The sequence below is a fragment of the Nerophis lumbriciformis genome, linkage group LG18 (assembly GCF_033978685.3).
Source record: "Nerophis lumbriciformis linkage group LG18, RoL_Nlum_v2.1, whole genome shotgun sequence".
In the NCBI taxonomy this organism is placed as follows: Eukaryota; Metazoa; Chordata; class Actinopteri; order Syngnathiformes; family Syngnathidae; genus Nerophis; species Nerophis lumbriciformis.
Window position 1 is genome coordinate 19,748,571 of NC_084565.2, and position 18,702 is coordinate 19,767,272.

General features: G+C 39.0%; 1 protein-coding gene across 1 annotated transcript in view; it reads left to right on the forward strand.

The window, feature by feature from the left end:
* The window catches only part of xpr1a (xenotropic and polytropic retrovirus receptor 1a), a 215,797-nt gene that overhangs the window by 144,515 nt on the left and 52,580 nt on the right, over positions 1-18,702 (forward strand). The window contains exons 4-9 of the mRNA XM_061977801.2: positions 9,983-10,203; positions 10,276-10,425; positions 10,508-10,591; positions 13,529-13,610; positions 13,718-13,905; positions 13,994-14,173. Coding sequence (XP_061833785.1) covers positions 9,983-10,203; positions 10,276-10,425; positions 10,508-10,591; positions 13,529-13,610; positions 13,718-13,905; positions 13,994-14,173 — 905 coding nt within the window. The remainder of the gene's footprint in view (positions 1-9,982; positions 10,204-10,275; positions 10,426-10,507; positions 10,592-13,528; positions 13,611-13,717; positions 13,906-13,993; positions 14,174-18,702) is intronic.

Consider the following 18,702-nt stretch of genomic DNA (forward strand, 5'->3'; position numbering starts at 1 on the left):
AATATAGTCTGCAAGGGATACAGTCCGTAAGCACACATGATTGTGCGTGCTGCTGGTCCACTAATAGTACTAACCTTTAACAGTTAATTTTACTAATTTTCATTAATTACTAGTTTCTATGTAATTGTTTTTATATTGTTTTACTTTCTTTTTTATTCAAGAAAATGGTTTTAATTTATTTATCTTATTTTATTTATTATTATTTTTTAAAAGGACCTTACCTTCACCATACCTGGTTGTCCAAATTAGGCATAGTATTGTGTTAATTCCACGACTGCATATATCGGTATCGGTTGATATCGGTATCGGTAATTAAGAGTGGACAATATCGGAATATCGGATATCGGCAAAAAAGCCATTATCGGACATCCCTAATTATCATGTATTCCAAAAGTAGTTTTTGTTAAAATAAAAATAAATACTGTATTTAAATATCTGCTCGATTTATGATTAAAAATAAATGCTCAATCAAATTATAGACTGCAAAATTGACAATAGATTTAACGGTTAAATTCCGCCGACTGAGTTTTTTTTTTTTTTAACCGTAAAATCAACTATGGTACTGTTTTTTTCCATATACAGTAAGACAAAACATTAAAAAAACAACAACAAAAAAAACCTTAAAACAACAAGATTTTACTTTAAATTAAAAAAAAAACTGGCAGCTCTGTTGCTTGAATTTTACCGCTAAAAACAGTGGTATTGTTTCTCCAATCCATTCCATTTATTCAATGTTTTTATATGCTTTAAAAACCCACTGTTTTTACTGTAGAATTCTGGTGAGTGAGCTGCCAGTTTTTAAAGTAAAATTGTAATATTTTTTTGCAGCTTATGAGAAAAATGTATTGTTAATGTATTATATATATCCATCCATCCATCCATTTTCTACCGCTTGTCCCGTTAGGGGTTGCGGGTGGTGCTGGAGCCTATCTCAGCTGCATTCGGGCGGAAGGCCCGATATATATATATCGGTAATATATAATTACTTATATATTATATATATATATGTGTGTTATATATATATATATATATATATATGTATATGTCTTAATAAGGTTATCCAAAAAATAGTGCTCGATACCGTAGTAGAGCGCAATATATGTATGTGTGGGGAAAAAAATCACAAGACTATTTCATCTCTACAGGCCTGTTTCATGAGGGGGGTACCCTCAATCGTCAGGAGATCTCCTGACGATTGAGGGTACCCCCCTCATGAAACAGGCCTGTAGAGATGAAATAGTCTTGTGATTTTTTTCCCCACACATACATATATATATATGTATGTATATATATATATGTATATATGTATATATATATATGTATATATGTATATATATATATATATATATATATATATATATATATACAAACCCCGTTTCCATATGAGTTGGGAAATTGTGTTAGATGTAAATATAAACGGAATACAATGATTTGCAAATCCTTTTCAACCCATATTCAATTAAGCTGTTTTTATACCCAATCATGGCACCCACCTGTTCCCAATTAGCCTGCCCACCTGTGGAATGTTCCAAATAAGTGTTTGATGAGCATTCCTCAACTTTATCAGTATTTATTGCCACCTTTCCCAACTTCTTTGTCACGTGTTGCTGGCATCAAATTCTAAAGTTAATGATTATTTGCACACAAAAAAATGTTTATCAGTTTGAACATCAAATATGTTGTCTTTGCAGCATATTCAACTGAATATGGGTTGAAAATGATTTGCAAATCATTGTATTCCGTTTATATTTACATCTAACACAATTTCCCAACTCATATGGAAACGGGGTTTGTAATATGCGTTAATAAAATGCTTAAGCTTTTCTTACTAAACATATTTGTTCTTTCCATTTTGACATTAAAAATTATGTACTGCAATATTTTAAAATTCAATATTATCAAAATCTAAATATTATATTATCATGTATTCCAAAAGTAGTTTTTGTTCAAATAAAGATAAATACTGTACTTAAAAATCTGCTTGATTTATGATTTCAAAACAAATTGTCAATCAAATTGTACACTGTAAAATTGACAATAGATTTCACGGTTAAATTCCGCCGACTGAGTTTTATTCCGTAAAATTGACTTTGGTACTGTTTTTTTTTACCATATACAGTAACACACTAAAACATATAAAAAAAAAAAAAAAAAAAAAGCATTAAAACAACAAGATTTTACGGTAAAAAAAAAACTGACTGGTTTTTACCACTAAAAACAGTGGTATTGTTTCTCCATTCCATTTATTCAATGTTTTTATATGCTTCAAAAACCCACTGCTTTTACTGTAAAATTCTGGTGACTGAGCTGCCAGTTTTTAAAGTAAAATTTTAATATTTTTTTGCGGCTTATGTAAAAAATGTATTGTTAATGTATTATATATATAAATGTATATTCATATATCACTCATTGTTAAAATCGGCCCTCTGAGGGCAACAATAACGGCGATGTGGCCCTAAATGAAAATGAGTTTGACACCCCTGCTCTACTCTGACAGTATTATGAACATTCTGTATATTATGGGATGGCTGGTCATGTGATGGATGTAAGAGGCGTGAGAAACTCAAGACCCTGATGATGTGTTGTGGGAAAAGTAGAATTCAGCTGACCAGACACTTCCCACTGTCTGTGATGGAAATTTCCAATAGGAAAGTGCAGACAGAACACATTCAAGGGGGGGCTTTCTTCGCGACGTTTACAGTTATTGTGCATGTAACAGCCCAATATTTAAGCGCTGTGCAGGCAGCACAGCAGTTCAGGAGAGGTCACGACCCCTTTCACGGGTAGCTGCATGGAAGGCGAGATGTTATGTGAAATCAGCACACAATTTATTTCCATAGCTCCACTGTTGAGGCTCACATACTAACTGGCATCAGATGAAGTTGCACAACCGACATAATAATTTAACCCTCCTGCTTTGAGATTATGAGCAAAGGCGGGCTATACTGTATGTACTGGAGGTGTGAAGATACACAGATGCATTTAAAGGTGTTAATTTTAACGGGGCAATGTGCAAAACTATGTTTTGTTGGCATCTTTTCAACAAATCATGAAGTGCAGAAAAATGAAAATTGCAATATCTATCTGGTTGGTAATGGTACAGAAATAGTTGTATTTGTTTCGGACATCCTTAACAAAGTTACATGAAGGAACATCACTTTAACCCAGACCTGGGCAAAATACGGCCCATTAAGATTTTCAATCCGGTCCGCCGGACGTTCTACATCATTTTTTTAGGCCTTTAACATCAAAACTGTAGCCGCCATTATGATTTGCAGTGCTGTTTTCAAATGACCGTACGTCTTGGTTTCAATGGTTGAAATCGGCGCTTTTGGGTGTTATAAGAGTTATTACAGTAATCTACGTCACTGCAGCTCAGACAAGAAAAAAAGCAGAGTTGGCGGGGGTTTTTTTCAGAGCAGCTAGCCCCAAATGCATGTGTCAGGAAGAGATGCGGAAGCAAATTTTTACAACAAATTTCTGCATAAAAGTGATAATATATCATATTGTATGTGTTTATTACACATTGCATTCATATTTTGCTGTTTTTTACATTTTTGTTGTGTTTTGCTTGATTGTAAAAGGTACACAACTATCGAGGAGCTGGTCTGAGAAGTAAAAGAGGAGCGATGTTCATATGTTGTTAATATTCAGTGTTTTATTGTTCTTACTTAATATTGTAAATCCCACTTTCTTTGATTTCGTGTGAATGTTGGGTGTCCTGTTCAGTAAAAAAAACCTTAAAATTCCATTCCGTTTTTTTGAGGTGGTCTGTCATAACTTATTTAAAACTCTATCAGACATTGTGACTTTTGGTATTAGTGTTCCAGAAAAAAAATGTACCCAAACACAGCAGATTTTTACAGCTAAATGTGTACATATAATTTATACATACATACACATGGGGCCCCCAGACACAATTTCTTCTCTCAATGTGGCCCCCGAGTCAAAATATTTGCCCAGCTCTGCATTAACACTTGCACAATTCAACGCTGCTACCTTGAAAAAAGTGGAAAGGCTATCAAAAAAAAGATGCTCTTTAGAATAGGGACACAAATTCAACAAAGTTGCAAAAAAACCAAAACAAGGCAGTCTCTTCTTCAAAGAAAATGCCTTTAATATTTATGGCAAGTCTTAATGCAGTGTTTCTTAACATAGAGGGCATTGTTGGGCCGCAAGTGGCCCCTAGAGGGCCGGCGAAAAGATATCTGTTTCTCAGCTGTGGTGCGCATAGGCCGCGGCGGTACTCATTTGTAATACACTTTTCCACCACTTGTGGCAGTATGACAATATCCAACAAACAGAAGACGTCCGGAGGTTAACTAATAGAGAACTACCCTAAGTGCAAACATTATGACTAAAGTGGTGAAGCCGTATTTTCATTTGCATTGACACTTTAGTTAAGAAACATTTTCATTATAATTTAGTTTATTTTCACACAACATATTTGTATGTGCATTTATTTTTGTCAATTACCTATGAGTCCCTTCTCATGCAGTGTATTTGGTTAGTACTTTTTTTGTAATCAGCCTGACCTAATCCTAAGGTTCATATGTTAAATAAACAATAATCTTTATGATTAATTTATGGTTTCATATCATTTGACAAGGTTGTAAACTGTAAGTATAGGTTGGATATAAATATTAAAATCGATTAAAATCAAGATTAAGATGACTAATTTAGTGTTAATACAAACCCTGTTTCCATATGAGTTGGGAAATTGTGTTGCAAATCCTTTTCAACCCATATTCAATTGAGTGCACTACAAAGACAAGATATTTGATGTTCAAACTCATAAGCTTTATTTTTTATTTTTTGCAAATAATAATTAATTTAGAATTTCATGGCTGCAACATGTGCCAAAGTAGTTGGGAAAGGGCATGTTCACCACTGTGTTACATGGCCTTTTCTTTTAACAACACTCAATAAACGATTGGGAACTGAGGAAACTAATTGTTGAAGTTTTGAAAGTGGAATTCTTTCCCATTCTTGTTTTATGTAGAGCTTCAGTCTTTCTCCGCTGTCGTGTTTTACGCTTCATAATGCGCCACACATTTTCGATGGGGGACAGGTCTGGACTGCAGGCGGCCAGGAAAGTACCCACACTCTTTTTTTACGAAGCCACGCTGTTGTAACACGTGCTGAATGTGGCTTGGCATTGTCTTGCTGAAATAAACAAGGGCGTCCATGAAAAAGATGGCGCTTAGATGGCAGCATATGTTGTTCCAAAACCTGTACGTACCTTTCAGCATTAATGGTGCCTTCACAGATGTGTAAGTTACCCACGCTTTGGGCACTAATGCACCCCCATACCATCACAGATGCTGGCTTTTGAACTTTGTGTCGATAACAGTCTGGATGGTTCGCTTCCCCTTTGGTCCGGATGACACGATGTCGAATATTTCCAAAAACAATTTGAAATGTGGACTCGTCAGACCACAGAACACTTTTCCACTTTGCATGAGTCCATCTTAGATGATCTCGGGCCCAGAGAAGCCGACGGCGTTTCTGGATGTTGTTGATGAATGGCTTTCGCTTTGCATAGTAGAGCTTTAACTTGCACTTAGAGATGTAGCGACAAACTGTATTTAGTGACAGTGGTTTTCTGAAGTGTTCCTGAGCCCATGTGGTGATATCCTTTAGAGATTGATGTTGGTTTTTGATTCAGTGCCGTCTGAGGGATCGAAGGTCACGGTCATTCAATGTTGGTTTCCGGCCATGCCCCTTATGTGGAGTGATTTCTCCAGATTCTCTGAACCTTTTGATGATATTATGGACCGTAGATGTTGAAATCCCTCAATTTCTTGCAATTGCACTTTGAGAAACGTTGTTCTTAAACTGTTTGACTATTTGCTCACACAGTTGTGGACAAAGGGGTGTACCTCGCCCCATCCTTTCTTGCGAAAGACTGAGCATTTTTTGGGAAGCTGTTTTTATACCCAATCATGGCACCTACCTGTTCCCAATTAGCCTGCACACCTGTGGGATGTTCCAAATAAGTGTTTGATGAGAATTCCTCAACTTTATCAGTATTTATTGCCACCTTTCCCAACTTCTTTGTCACGTGTTGCTGGCATCAAATTCTAAAGTTAATGATTATTTGCAAAAAAAAAAAAAAGTTTATCAGTTTGAACATCAAATATGTTGTCTTTGTAGCATATTCAACTGAATATGGGTTGAAAATGATTTGCAAATCATTGTATTCCGTTTATATTTACATCTAACACAATTTCCCAACTCATATGGAAACGGGGTTTGTACTTGAAAGGGTCCCAGGCCATTCTGTAGTGGAAAAGTTGGGCCCCGAGGTCAAAAATCATTAAGAACCTCTGTCTTAATGGACTTGTTATTCAACGTCAATGCATTTCCAGGCCAGTCAGCATTCAGCAGGTGCACAAACAATTTTCAAAGTACACCATTTGGGCTTAAAACAGGTAGGAAGAAGCAAAGCTTGTTTAGTATGACTACTAACCCTTTTCCAGGGCTCAACACTTGCTGATGGTCACTTTATATGTTTAATCTGGTAACTATTTTCTAACAGGAAGAGAAAAGAATAGAGAATGGAAAGGGGAAAAAAGAGACTATTGGAAATAAATAAGTAACTTACACTTTCCATCATTGTAACTGAGCTACTGTGTTGAACAATTTCCCTTGTGGATCATTAAAGTTTGTCTAAGTCTAAGTCTAAGTAAATAAGACATACCGGCGCTGTATCATGGGCATAGGTTGGCATGACCACGTCCGAATGAGGAAGTTCTCCAAAGAGCTGGAATGATGAGCCAGGAGTCCACCTTTATGAGGTCACAACTTCGATGGAAAAGGTTACATCTTGCGCATGGACACTAAAGGTCGGCCAAGGCAAACCCTCTTTAGAGAACTCAAGTAAGGCGAATTTTTCACTCGCCGCCCCCTCCTCCACTTCAAGCATATCTTGATTAGTCAGCTTAAGCAAGCCGAAATCCCTGAAAGTTGCTATGAATCAGGCAGACTGGAGCATTCTACAGGGATAGTCAGAAAGCCGCTTAAAGATCGTCTGGAAACCAAAATCTATGAGCAATTTTGGCCGAAGAACCACCATTACATGTTGTGTAGACTACAGGGAAGGGTTTCAAATGTAGGTGAAAAAAAAAATCATAATATGACAGAACTTTAGACCAGCACTGCTAGCGCTGTGGCCCATGGGGTAAATGGCAATATTCAGACAAATTTGCCATTATATTATTTTCAGTGACAGAGCAGAAAGACACTAGGAATAAGTTTGCGGTAAGAAATAATAACTTACTTAATTTACCGTATTTTTCGGACTATAAGGCGCACTTAAAATCCTTTCATTTTCGCCCTATAACCCGGTGCGCCTAATGTACGGAATCATTTTGGTTGTGCTTATCGACCTCAAAGCTATTTTATTTAGTACAGTCACACATAAGAGATACATGTAGACTGCAATATGATGGCAGTCACACATAAGAGATACGTGTAGACTGCAATGTGACTCAAGTAAACAACATCAAAATTTTGTGTGTTCCTTTGAAAATATAGTACATTACACACGGCGCTCAAAAATCTACCAAAATGTTTTAGTACGACTTTGGTAAGCTATGAAGCCACACCGCTTGATGGATTGTACTGTGCTTCAACGTACGAGTATTATTATGGTGTATGTGTAAGGTAAGACATATTATCTGGCGTTTTGTTTCGCAATATTCAATCAATCAATCAATGTTTATTTATATAGCCCTAAATCACAAGTGTCTCAAAGGGCTGCACAAGCCACAACGACATCCTCCGTACAGAGCCCACATAAGGGCAAGGAAAAACTTACCCCAGTGGGACGTCGATGTGAATGACTATGAGAAACCTTGGAGAGGACTGTATATGTGGGTAACCCCCCCTCTAGGGGAGACCGAATGCAATGGATGTCGAGTGGGTCTGACATAATATTGTGAGAGTCCAGTCCATAGTGGATCCAACATAATAGTAAGAATCCAGTCCTTAGTGGGGTCAGCAGGAAACCATCCCGAGCGGAGACGGGTCAGCAGCGCAGAGATGTTCCCAACCGAGCGGTCCACCCCGGGTCTCGACTCTGGACAGCCATCACTTCATCCATGGCCACCGAACCTGTGTGTCTCCTCCTCCACAAGGGATAGGGGGGAGCAGAGGAGAAAAGAAAAGAAACGGCAGATCAACTGGTCTAAAAAAAGGGGGGCTATTTAAAGGCTAGAGTATACAAATGAGTTTTAAGATGGGACTTAAATGCTTCTACTGAGGTAGCATCTCTAACTGTTACAATATTATGCAAAAGCAACTTTTCTTACCTTCTGGTACCTGCTGATCTGTATTTGGGATCTGCATAAATCCTGAAAATTCCGCCTTTGTAGTCCGTGGCGACACCGTAGTTGATAAGCTTCTTCTTTTTGTCTATCTTCTTGTTATGGGACATTCATCCACCGCTGTTGACATTTCTAATATAAAGTAGTGTAAAGTTCTTACTTATATCTGTCAGTAAACTCGCCATGAAAGTGCTAAAACATACTGGTATAGTGAGTTTACATTATTCACCCAAGGAACTTTAGTTATTAGAAAGTTGTGGTCGGACGGTTTTTCACAGGACACATTTCCGGCGTTGTTGTTGTTTCCGGATGAGGAGATGCTGCTCCGTTATTGATTTAAGTAAAGTCTGGATGTCATTAAAACAGTTAGCTCCATCTTTTGAAAACTTCTTCCACTCCCGTCCTTGCACGCTACACCGCTACAACAAAGATGACGGGGAGAAGATGCTGTCGAAGGTGAGCCACGTAAATAAGACCGCCCACAAAACTGCGAATCCGGAAGAGACGCTCAGAAAGCGACTTGAAGATGGTCTGTAAAACATAATCTATGCAACATTTTGACCAAAGAACCACCATTACATGTTATGTAGACCAGTGTGGCGACTTGTCCAGGGTGTACCACGCCTTCTGCCCGATTGTAGCTGAGATTGGCTCCAGCACCCCCCGCGACCCCGAAGGGAATAAGCGGTAGAAAATGGATGGATGGATGGATAAACCAGTGTTTTTCAACCTTTTTTGAGCCAAGGCACATTTTTTTCATAAAAAAAATACGGAGGCACACCACCAGCAGAAAAGGTTAAAAAATGAAACTCCACCAGGTTGTCGTGCCTTATTTTGAGTTTGTTGTTGTTTCCTGTGTGTAGTGCTTTAGTTCCTGTCTTGCACTGTTATTTTGGTGACCCTTCCTGTTTTGTTGGTGTTCTCCTGTAGCAGCTTCACGCTTTCCTTTGAGTGCTATTGCCCGCACCTCCTTTGTTTTCGCAATCAAGACTATTTAAGTTGTGCGTACGCTATCCTTCTTTGTGGGGACTTTGTTGATTGTCATGTACGGATGTGCTTTGTGGACGCCGTCTTTGCTCCACACGCTGTAAGTTTTTGCTGTCGTCCAGCATTCTGTTTTTGTTGACTTTGTAGCCAGTTCAGTTTTACTTTTGTTTTACACAGCCATCCCTATGCTTCAGTGCCTTTTCCTAGCGGGACTTGCCTTTTGTATTCATTTTTGGTTTAAGCGTTACATACCTTTTTACCTGTCTCCCGCTGTGCTCTGCATATTAGGATTGCCAAGCTCTACACAGTGCAGGCACTAGACAGCGGCACATTATTATGATTATTGATTTGCAAAAAATATTTTTTGGACCAATTAGGTGAAGTGGCATAATTTCCCACGGCACACCAGACAATATCTCAGGGCACACTAGTGGACCGTGGCACAGTGGTTGAAAATCACTGATGTAGACCACAAGATAGGGTTTTACATTTAGAAAAAAAATAGATTATGACCCCTTTAATGCGCCTTATAATCCGGTACGCCTTTTGTATGAAAAAAACATGAATAGACCCGTTCATAGGCAGTGCGCCTTTTAATCCGGTGCGCCCTATGGTCCGAAAAATACGGTATATCGTTAAATGAATTGTGTCCTTCCTCTACGCAGAAAAGCTCGCTGAGGCTCAGAGGCGTTTTGCCACTCTGCAGAATGAGCTGCAGTCTTCACTGGACGCCCAGCGCGAGAGCAACGCTCCGCCGGGGCTGCGCAAACGCAAGACCGTGTTCCACCTGTCGCAGGAGGAACGCTGCAAGCACCACAACATCAAGGACCTCAAGCTCGCCTTCAGTGAGTTCTACCTGAGCCTAATCCTGCTGCAGAACTACCAGGTACAATGTCAATGAAAATATGGTGGGGCTGTTTTACTGTGGTACCTGAAACATTACATTTGCTGTCCACAGAATTTGAACTTCACAGGTTTCCGCAAGATCCTGAAGAAACATGACAAAATCCTGGATACCTCTCGCGGGGCCGACTGGCGTGTGGCTCACGTGGAGGTGGCGCCATTCTACACCTGCAAGAAGATCACACATCTCATCAGTGAGACCGAGGTGGGGCCGCGCACAACATTATCATGCACACCAAGGCAAGGTATCACTGCATGGATGGCATCACTGTTCTTTGTGCATCTAGACGTTGGTAACCACAGAGCTGGAAGGAGGAGATCGTCAGCGGGCGATGAAGAGGTTGAGAGTTCCTCCGCTGGGAGCCGCTCAGGTCAGAAAGTGCAGCACTTTTTTACTGGAAAACCCTCAAAAACAGACCTGATAAAATACAAGACCCAAAACCAGTGAAGTTGGCACATTGTGTAAATCATAAATAAAAACAGAAAACAATGATTTGCAAATCCTTTTCAACTTATATTCAATCGAATAGACTGCAAATACAAGATATTTAATGTTGGAACCAAGAAACTTAGTTTTGTGTGCAAATAATCATAAACTCAGAATTTAATGGCAGCAACACATTGCAAAAAGGTTGGCACAGGGGCATTTTTACCACTGTGTTACACTCAGTAAACGTTGAGGAACTGAGGAGACCAATTTTTGAAGCTTTTCAGCTGGAATTCTTTCCCATTCTTGCGTGATGTACAGCTTAAGTTGTTCAACAGTCCAGGGTCTCAGTTGTTGTATTTTAGGCTTCATATTGCGCCACATGTTTTCAATGGGAGACAGGTCTGGACTACAGGCAGGCCGGTCTAGTACAGGCAGGCCGGTCTAGTACACGCACTGTTTTACTATGAAGCCACGCTGTTGTGACACGTGGCTTGGCATTGTCTTGCTGAAATAAGCAGGGGCGTCCATGATAACGTTTTATTTACGATTTACAGAACATGCCAACTTCACTGGTTTTGGAGTTTGTAAATTGTCTTACTTACCATGCCTAAACAGCTATAAATTCCTGCCATCACTAGCTTTCTGCGTGTAAATGACCACAATGTATACCACTGGATATCTCATGCATTTTAATGCACAGTTTAAGTATAGTTGCTCTTCCATAGTGGTAAACTACAGTTTCAGCACAAAGTGGCACACATTCATCAGATTAAACACTAACATACTACATGTTAACAGCTTATTTAATAACAAAACATTCATCATTTCAAAACAGTGTATGGGGTTAGTCGTATTTACTATAAAACTATGTACTAATATACAGTACAGGCCAAAAGTTTGGACACACCTTCTCCTCATTTAATGCGCTTTCTTTATTTTCATGACATTGTAGATTGTCACTGAAGGCATCAAAACTATGAATGAACACATGTGGAGTTATGTACTTAACAAAAAAAGGTGAAATAATTGAAAACATTGGCAACACTAAATTGGCCCTAGTGTGTGGAATGTGAGTGTGAATGTTGTCTGTCAATCTGTGTTGGCCCTGTGATGAGGTGATGACTTGTCCAGGGTGTACCCCGCCTACCGCCCGCATACAGCTGAGATAGGCTCCAGCACCCCCCCGCGACCCCAACAGGGACAAGTGGTAGAAAATGGATGGATGGATGTTTTATATTCTAGTTTCTTCCAAATAGCCACCCTTTGCTCTGATTACTGCTTTGGACACTCTTGGCATTCTCTCGATGAGCTTCAAGCACACCTGTGAAGTGAAAACCATTTCAGGTGACTTCCTCTTGAAGCTCATTGAGAGAATGCCAAGAGTGTGCAAAAAAGTAATCAGAGCAAAGGATGGCTATTTTGAAGAAACTATAATATAAAACATGTTTTCAGGTATTTTACCTTTTTTTGTTAAGTACATAACTCCACATGTGTTCATTCATAGTTTTGATGCCTTCAGTGACCATCTACAATGTAAATAGTCATGAAAATAAAGAAAACGCATTGAATGAGAAGGTGTCTCCAAACTTTTGGCCTGTACTGTATAATGATAATACAAACCCCGTTTCCATATGAGTTGGGAAATTGTGTTAGATGTAAATATAAACGGAATACAATGACTTGCAAATCATTTTCAACCCATATTCAGTTGAATATGCTACAAAGACAACATATTTGATGTTCAAACTGGCAAACTTTTTTTTTTTTGCAAATAATCATTAACTTTAGAATTTGATGCCGGCAACACGTGACAAAGAAGTTGGGAAAGGTGGCAATAAATACTGATAAAGTTGAGGAATGCTCATCAAACACTTATTTGGAACATCCCACAGGTGAACAGGCTAATTGGGAACAGGTAGGTGCCATGATTGGGTATAAAAACAGCTTCCCAAAAAATGCTCAGTCTTTCACAAGAAAGGATGGGGCGAAGTACACCCCTTTGTCCACAACTGTGTGAGGACATAGTCAAACAGTTTAAGAACAACGTTTCTCAAAGTGCAATTGCAAGAAATTTTGCGATTTCAACATCTACGGTCCATAATATCATCAAAGGTTCAGAGAATCTGGAGAAATCACTCCACGTAAGCGGCATGGCCGGAAACCAACATTGAATGACCGTGGCCTTCGATCCCTCAGACGGCACTGTATCAAAAACCGACATCAATCTCTAAAGGATATCACCACATGGGCTCAGGAACACTTCAGAAAACCACTGTCACTAAATACAGTTCGTCGCTACATCTGTAAGTGCAAGTTAAAGCTCTACTATTCAAAGCGAAAGCCATTTATCAACAACATCCAGAAACATGCCCTTTCCGACAATTTGGCACATGTTGCAGCCATGAAATTCTAAGTTAATTATCATTTGCAAAAAAAAAATAAAGTTTATGAGTTTGAACATCAAATATCTTGTCTTTGTAGTGCATTCAATTGAATATGGGTTGAAAAGGATTTACAAATCATTGTATTCCGTTTATATTTACATCCAACACAATTTCCCAACTCATATGGAAACGGGGTTTGTATAATTGAATGGTTAATAGAAATCTGACAGTTATTATTAAAGCGATGTGTTATTTTTAATAATTAGGGTAACAAAAAAATAAAAAGTGACCTCCAAAAAATACTATAAATGTAGGTATTTCATAATTTTTTTTTTAATGGTTAACCGGGAAAAAGCTAATGAAAACTGTTTGAAATGATAATTGGATAGCTGTGCTTGATCCAAAAATGAATGTAAATGAATGTTTATTAGAGCCACAATTAACCGTATGGTGTATTTAATGTTGATAATAATTGTTGACCTGTGTTGCTGTAGCCTGCGTTGGCATGGACAACCTTTCGTGTGGGTCTGTACTGCGGCATCTTCATCATCCTCGCCGTCGCCTTCACCCTTACTGGTAACCCCACTATATTATATATTATTAATAAAACACTTTTCTTTTCATCCACTCAAAGATGGTGTTGATGTCATTCCTCTATCTTGTGTTTTTGTTTTTTTCACCAGGCGCGGTGTTCATCCGCTATGAAAATGTGTGGCCTCTGGTGCGGATTTACCGGGGCGGATTTCTCCTAATCCAGTTTCTGTTCCTGTTGGGCATTAACACGTATGGTTGGAGACAAGCGGGTGTCAACCATGTGCTCATCTTTGAGATCAATCCTCGGAACAACCTCTCACACCAACACCTGTTTGAGGTCAGGATGAAACGCGTGTGGATTTGAAATAATCCGGACAATGATCGCTTTCTGTTTTCACCTTCATTGTGTGCCTTTTGTGTTGCAGATCGCTGGTTTCCTCGGCGTGTTGTGGTGTCTCAGCATCCTTTCGTGTCTCTACTCGGAGTACCTCTACCTTCCCATGCAGATCAACCCCCTCATCCTCTATGGCTTCATGCTGCTCTTTTTCATCAACCCCTTCAAGACCTGCTACTACAAGTCACGTTTTTGGCTCCTCAAGCTGCTGGTTAGTACACATGCTGCAGCTGTGCGTCTTCTATGTTTAGTTAACCAAGAGCCTGATCTACAAACCCCGTTTCCATATGAGTTGGGAAATTGTGTTGGATGTAAATATAAACGGAATACAATGATTTGCAAATCATTTTCAACCCATATTCAGTTGAATATGCTACAAAGACAACATATTTGATGTTCAAACTGATAAACTTTTTTTTTTTTTTTTCAAATAATCATTAACTTTAGAATTTGATGCTAGCAACACGTGACAAAGAAGTTGGGAAAGGTGGCAATAAATACTGATAAAGTTGAGGAATGCTCATCAAACACTTATTTGGAACATCCCACAGGTGAACAGGCTAATTGGGAACAGGTGGGTGCCATGATTGGGTATAAAAGTAGATTCCATGAAATGCTCAGTCATTCACAAACAAGGATGGGGCGAGGGTCACCACTTTGTCAACAAATGCGTGAGCAAATTGTTGAATAGTTTAACAAAAATCTTTCTCAACCAGCTATTGCAAGGAATTTAGGGATTTCACCATCTACGGTCCGTAATATCATCAAAGGGTTCAGAGAATCTGGAGAAATCACTGCACGTAAGCAGCTAAGCCCGTGACCATCGATCCCTCAGGCTGTACTGCATCAACAAGCGACATCAGTGTGTAAAGGATATCACCACATGGGCTCAGGAACACTTCAGAAACCCACTGTCAGTAACTACAATTGGTCGCTACATCTGTAAGTGCAAGTTAAAACTCTCCTATGCAAGGCGAAAACCGTTTATCAACAACACCCAGAAACGCCGTCGGCTTCGCTGGGCCTGAGCTCATCTAAGACAGACTGATACAAAGTGGAAAAGTGTTCTGTGGTCTGACGAGTCCACATTTCAAATTGTTTTTGGAATCTCTGGACGTCGTGTCCTCCGGACCAAAGAGGAAAAGAACCATCCGGATTGTTATAGGCGCAAAGTTGAAAAGCCAGCATCTGTGATGGTATGGGGGTGTATTAGTGCCCAAGACATAGGTAACGTACACATCTGTGAAGGCGCCATTAATGCGGAAAGGTACATACAGGTTTTGGAGCAACATATGTTGCCATCCAAGCAACGTTACCATGGACGCCCCTGCTTATTTCAGCAAGACAATGCCAAGCCACATGTTACATCAACGTGGCTTCATAGTAAAAGAGTGCGGGTACTAGACTGGCCTGCCTGTAGTCCAGACCTGTCTCCCATTGAAAATGTGTGGCACATTATGAAGCCTAAAATACCACAACGGAGACCCTCGGACTTTTGAACAACTTAAGCTGTACATCAAGCAAGAATGGGAAAGAATTCCACCTGAGAAGCTTAAAAAATGTGTCTCCTCAGTTCCCAAACAATTACTGAGTGTTGTTAAAAGGAAAGGCCATGTAACACAGTGGTGAACATGCCCTTTCCCAACTACTTTGGCATGTGTTGCAGCCATGAAATTCTAAGTTAATTATTATTTGCAAAAAAAAAATAAAGTTTATGAGTTTGAACATCAAATATCTTGTCTTTGTAGTGCATTCAATTGAATATGGGTTGAAAAGGATTTGTAAATCATTGTATTCTGTTTATATTTACATCTAACACAATTTCCCAACTCATATGGAAACGGGGTTTGTACTAAATGTTTGCGTGCAAATTTGATACCACACGCAAAGCTTACCTATTAAACTTGTGTGCAGAGGATTGCACCTCTTAAAGGGGAACCATTAGGCAAATCCTACTTTTTTTTACCTGTTCGTACCTGGTTTTGTGTATTTGGGATCTGCGTAAGTCCCGAAAATTTGAACTCAAACCATAAAGGTATGGCGGAGATATTTATAAAACAATCTTGCCTTCTTTCCAGTGACGTGCTGTCAGGGGAGGCAAGTGAGGCAGTGCCTCACCTTGCCACCAGGGGGGTAAAAGGCTTAACCTTAAGATGTTCAAAAACGAAGTAATAAAATAAGTTTTAATATTTCTCTTTTGGTCTATGCTTTCTATGTTATTTTGGTGTGGTTCCTGTATATTTTGATCATTTTCATGGTCAAAATCGCGGAAATTCCGTGTTTCCTGATCAAAATAACGCATCAGACGGGAAGTGAGGCAGACACAGGTGGTGCCTCCACGGCTACACGCAAAGTGTATTGAGCGTGTGCGTGCGAGGCGCGTGCTTGTTGCCACGGGGAAAAGGCAGACCATGAGGCAGCAAGTACCTCTGCCTCACAGTAGGGGGTGATACATTGTCAACTTGCAGTTCAATGCCTCAGCAGTACTCTGACTTGCCACACTGGGAGATGAGGGGGCGCTCAAGCTAGCAGACACATGTCTCTCCGGCGGAAACCAGACTTTTTTCCTTCTTTTTTTAAACTGTATTTATAACAAACATGGCATTTTTTCTAGAGTAAGCCTGCGTTTGTGGGTGTTTTTTTTGTCAGATGCAAAAATATTGTTTTATTGCTTGGAATGAAATTGAATTAAATGAATGTGTCTGCCAATATGGATGATTATATACTGTATCCAAGATTAAATACTTCTCTAAACTGGGTTTTAAGACAAAATTAATGTGATCATACAAAGTAGGTTTTCATGGAGGATAGCTATTGCTGCTTCAGATACAAATAAAGAAAGGTAAGATACACTCACAATACTTGATTTATTTTGTTAAAAGCAAATGGGACCAAAAAGCATTTAAAAACAACTTTATCAAATACTTTTTGGACCTATTTATCATATCATAATATCATTATGATAACGTTTTTATGAAAGCGAATAACTCCCTTCTTTTTCCTGTTACTCTAATGTGCAACCTAAATCAACAATAATTAGAGCTGCACATATGAATTTAGGTTAAAAAAAAAAAGAAGAGAAAAACCCTCCATAAGTATCTATGCCTCACCTGGTGTTTAGTTTACCGCACGTCACTGCTTTTTTCATACTTCTTTTAAACCAGACCTGGGCAAATTATGGCCTGGGGGCCGCATGCTTTTCAATCTGGCCCGCCGGACATTCCCAAATAATTTTTGTAGTTTTTTAAGATCGAAACTGTAGCTGCCATTATGATGTGCAGTGATGTTTTCAAATTACCGTACGTCTTGAACTATACAAAGTATTTCAATGGTTGGAATCTGCACTTTTGCATTATATACTAGTTAAACGTGGAAGGAGATTTTTACAACAAAGTTCTAAAGCTTAGTGATATATCAGATAGTAGGTGGGTTTTTTTTACCCTTTGCGTTCATATTTCGCTGTACATGTTGCATTTTTGTTGCGTTTCGCTTGATTGTAAAATATGTCAATCGACAGGTGGTGTGACATTCATATTTTGTCAATATTCAGTGTCTTATCCTTCATAGTTAATATTGTAAATCCCACATTCTTTATTTTCATGTACATTCTGGATGTCTCATTAAGTAAACATGTTTTAATTCCATTACGTTTTTAGTGTTTAATAAGACATTATAGTGAGTTTTTGTATTAGTGTTCCTAAAAATAGGACCCAAGCACACATACTGTACATCAGATTTTCACAGCTTACATATATATACTGTATACTGTGTATATACTGTATACAGTCGCGATCAAAAGTTTACATACACTTGTAAAGAACATAATGTCATGGCTGTCTTGAGTTTCCAATAATTTTTACAACTCTTATTTTTTTGTGATAAAGTGATTGGAGCACATACTTGTTAGTCACAAAAAACATTCATGAAGTTTGGTTATTTTATGAATTTATTATGGGTCTACTGAAAATGTGACCAAATCTGCTGGGTCAAAAGTATACATACAGCAATGTTAATATTTGGTTACATGTCCCTTGGCAAGTTTCACTGCAATAAGGCGCTTTTGGTAGCCCTCCACAAGCTTCTGGCAAGCTTCTGGTTGAATTTTTGACCACTCCTCTTGACAAAATTGGTGCAGTTCAGCTAAATTTGTTGGTTTTCTGACATGGACTTGTTTCTTCAGCATTGTCCACACGTTTAAGTCAGGACTTTGGGAAGGCCATTCTAAAACCTTAATTCTAGCCTGATTTAGCCATTCCTTTACCACTTTTGACGTGTGTTTGGGGTCATGGGTCCTGTTGGAACACCCAACCGCGCCCAAGACCCAACCTCCGAGCTGATGATTTTTAGGTTGTCCTGAAGAATTTGGAGATAATCCTTCTTTTTCATTATCCCATTTATAGCACCAGTTTATTGGCAGACAAACAGGCCCAGAGCATAATACTACCACCACCATGCTTGGGATTAAAGGCCTCACATTTTCTCCTCCAAACATTTTGCTCGGTATTGTGGCCAAACAGTTCGATTTTTGTTTCATCTGATATCACATGGATATCAGAGGAAAGTTCTGTGGTCAGCAAAATTTTGCTGTTTGGCCACAATACCCAGCAGTATGATTGGAGGAGAAAAGGTGAGGCTTTTAATCCCAGGAATACCATTCCTACCGTCAAGCATGGTGGTAGTAGTATTATGCTCTGGGCCTGTTTTGCTGCCAATGGAGGGTGTTTTTTACAAGCAAAGATT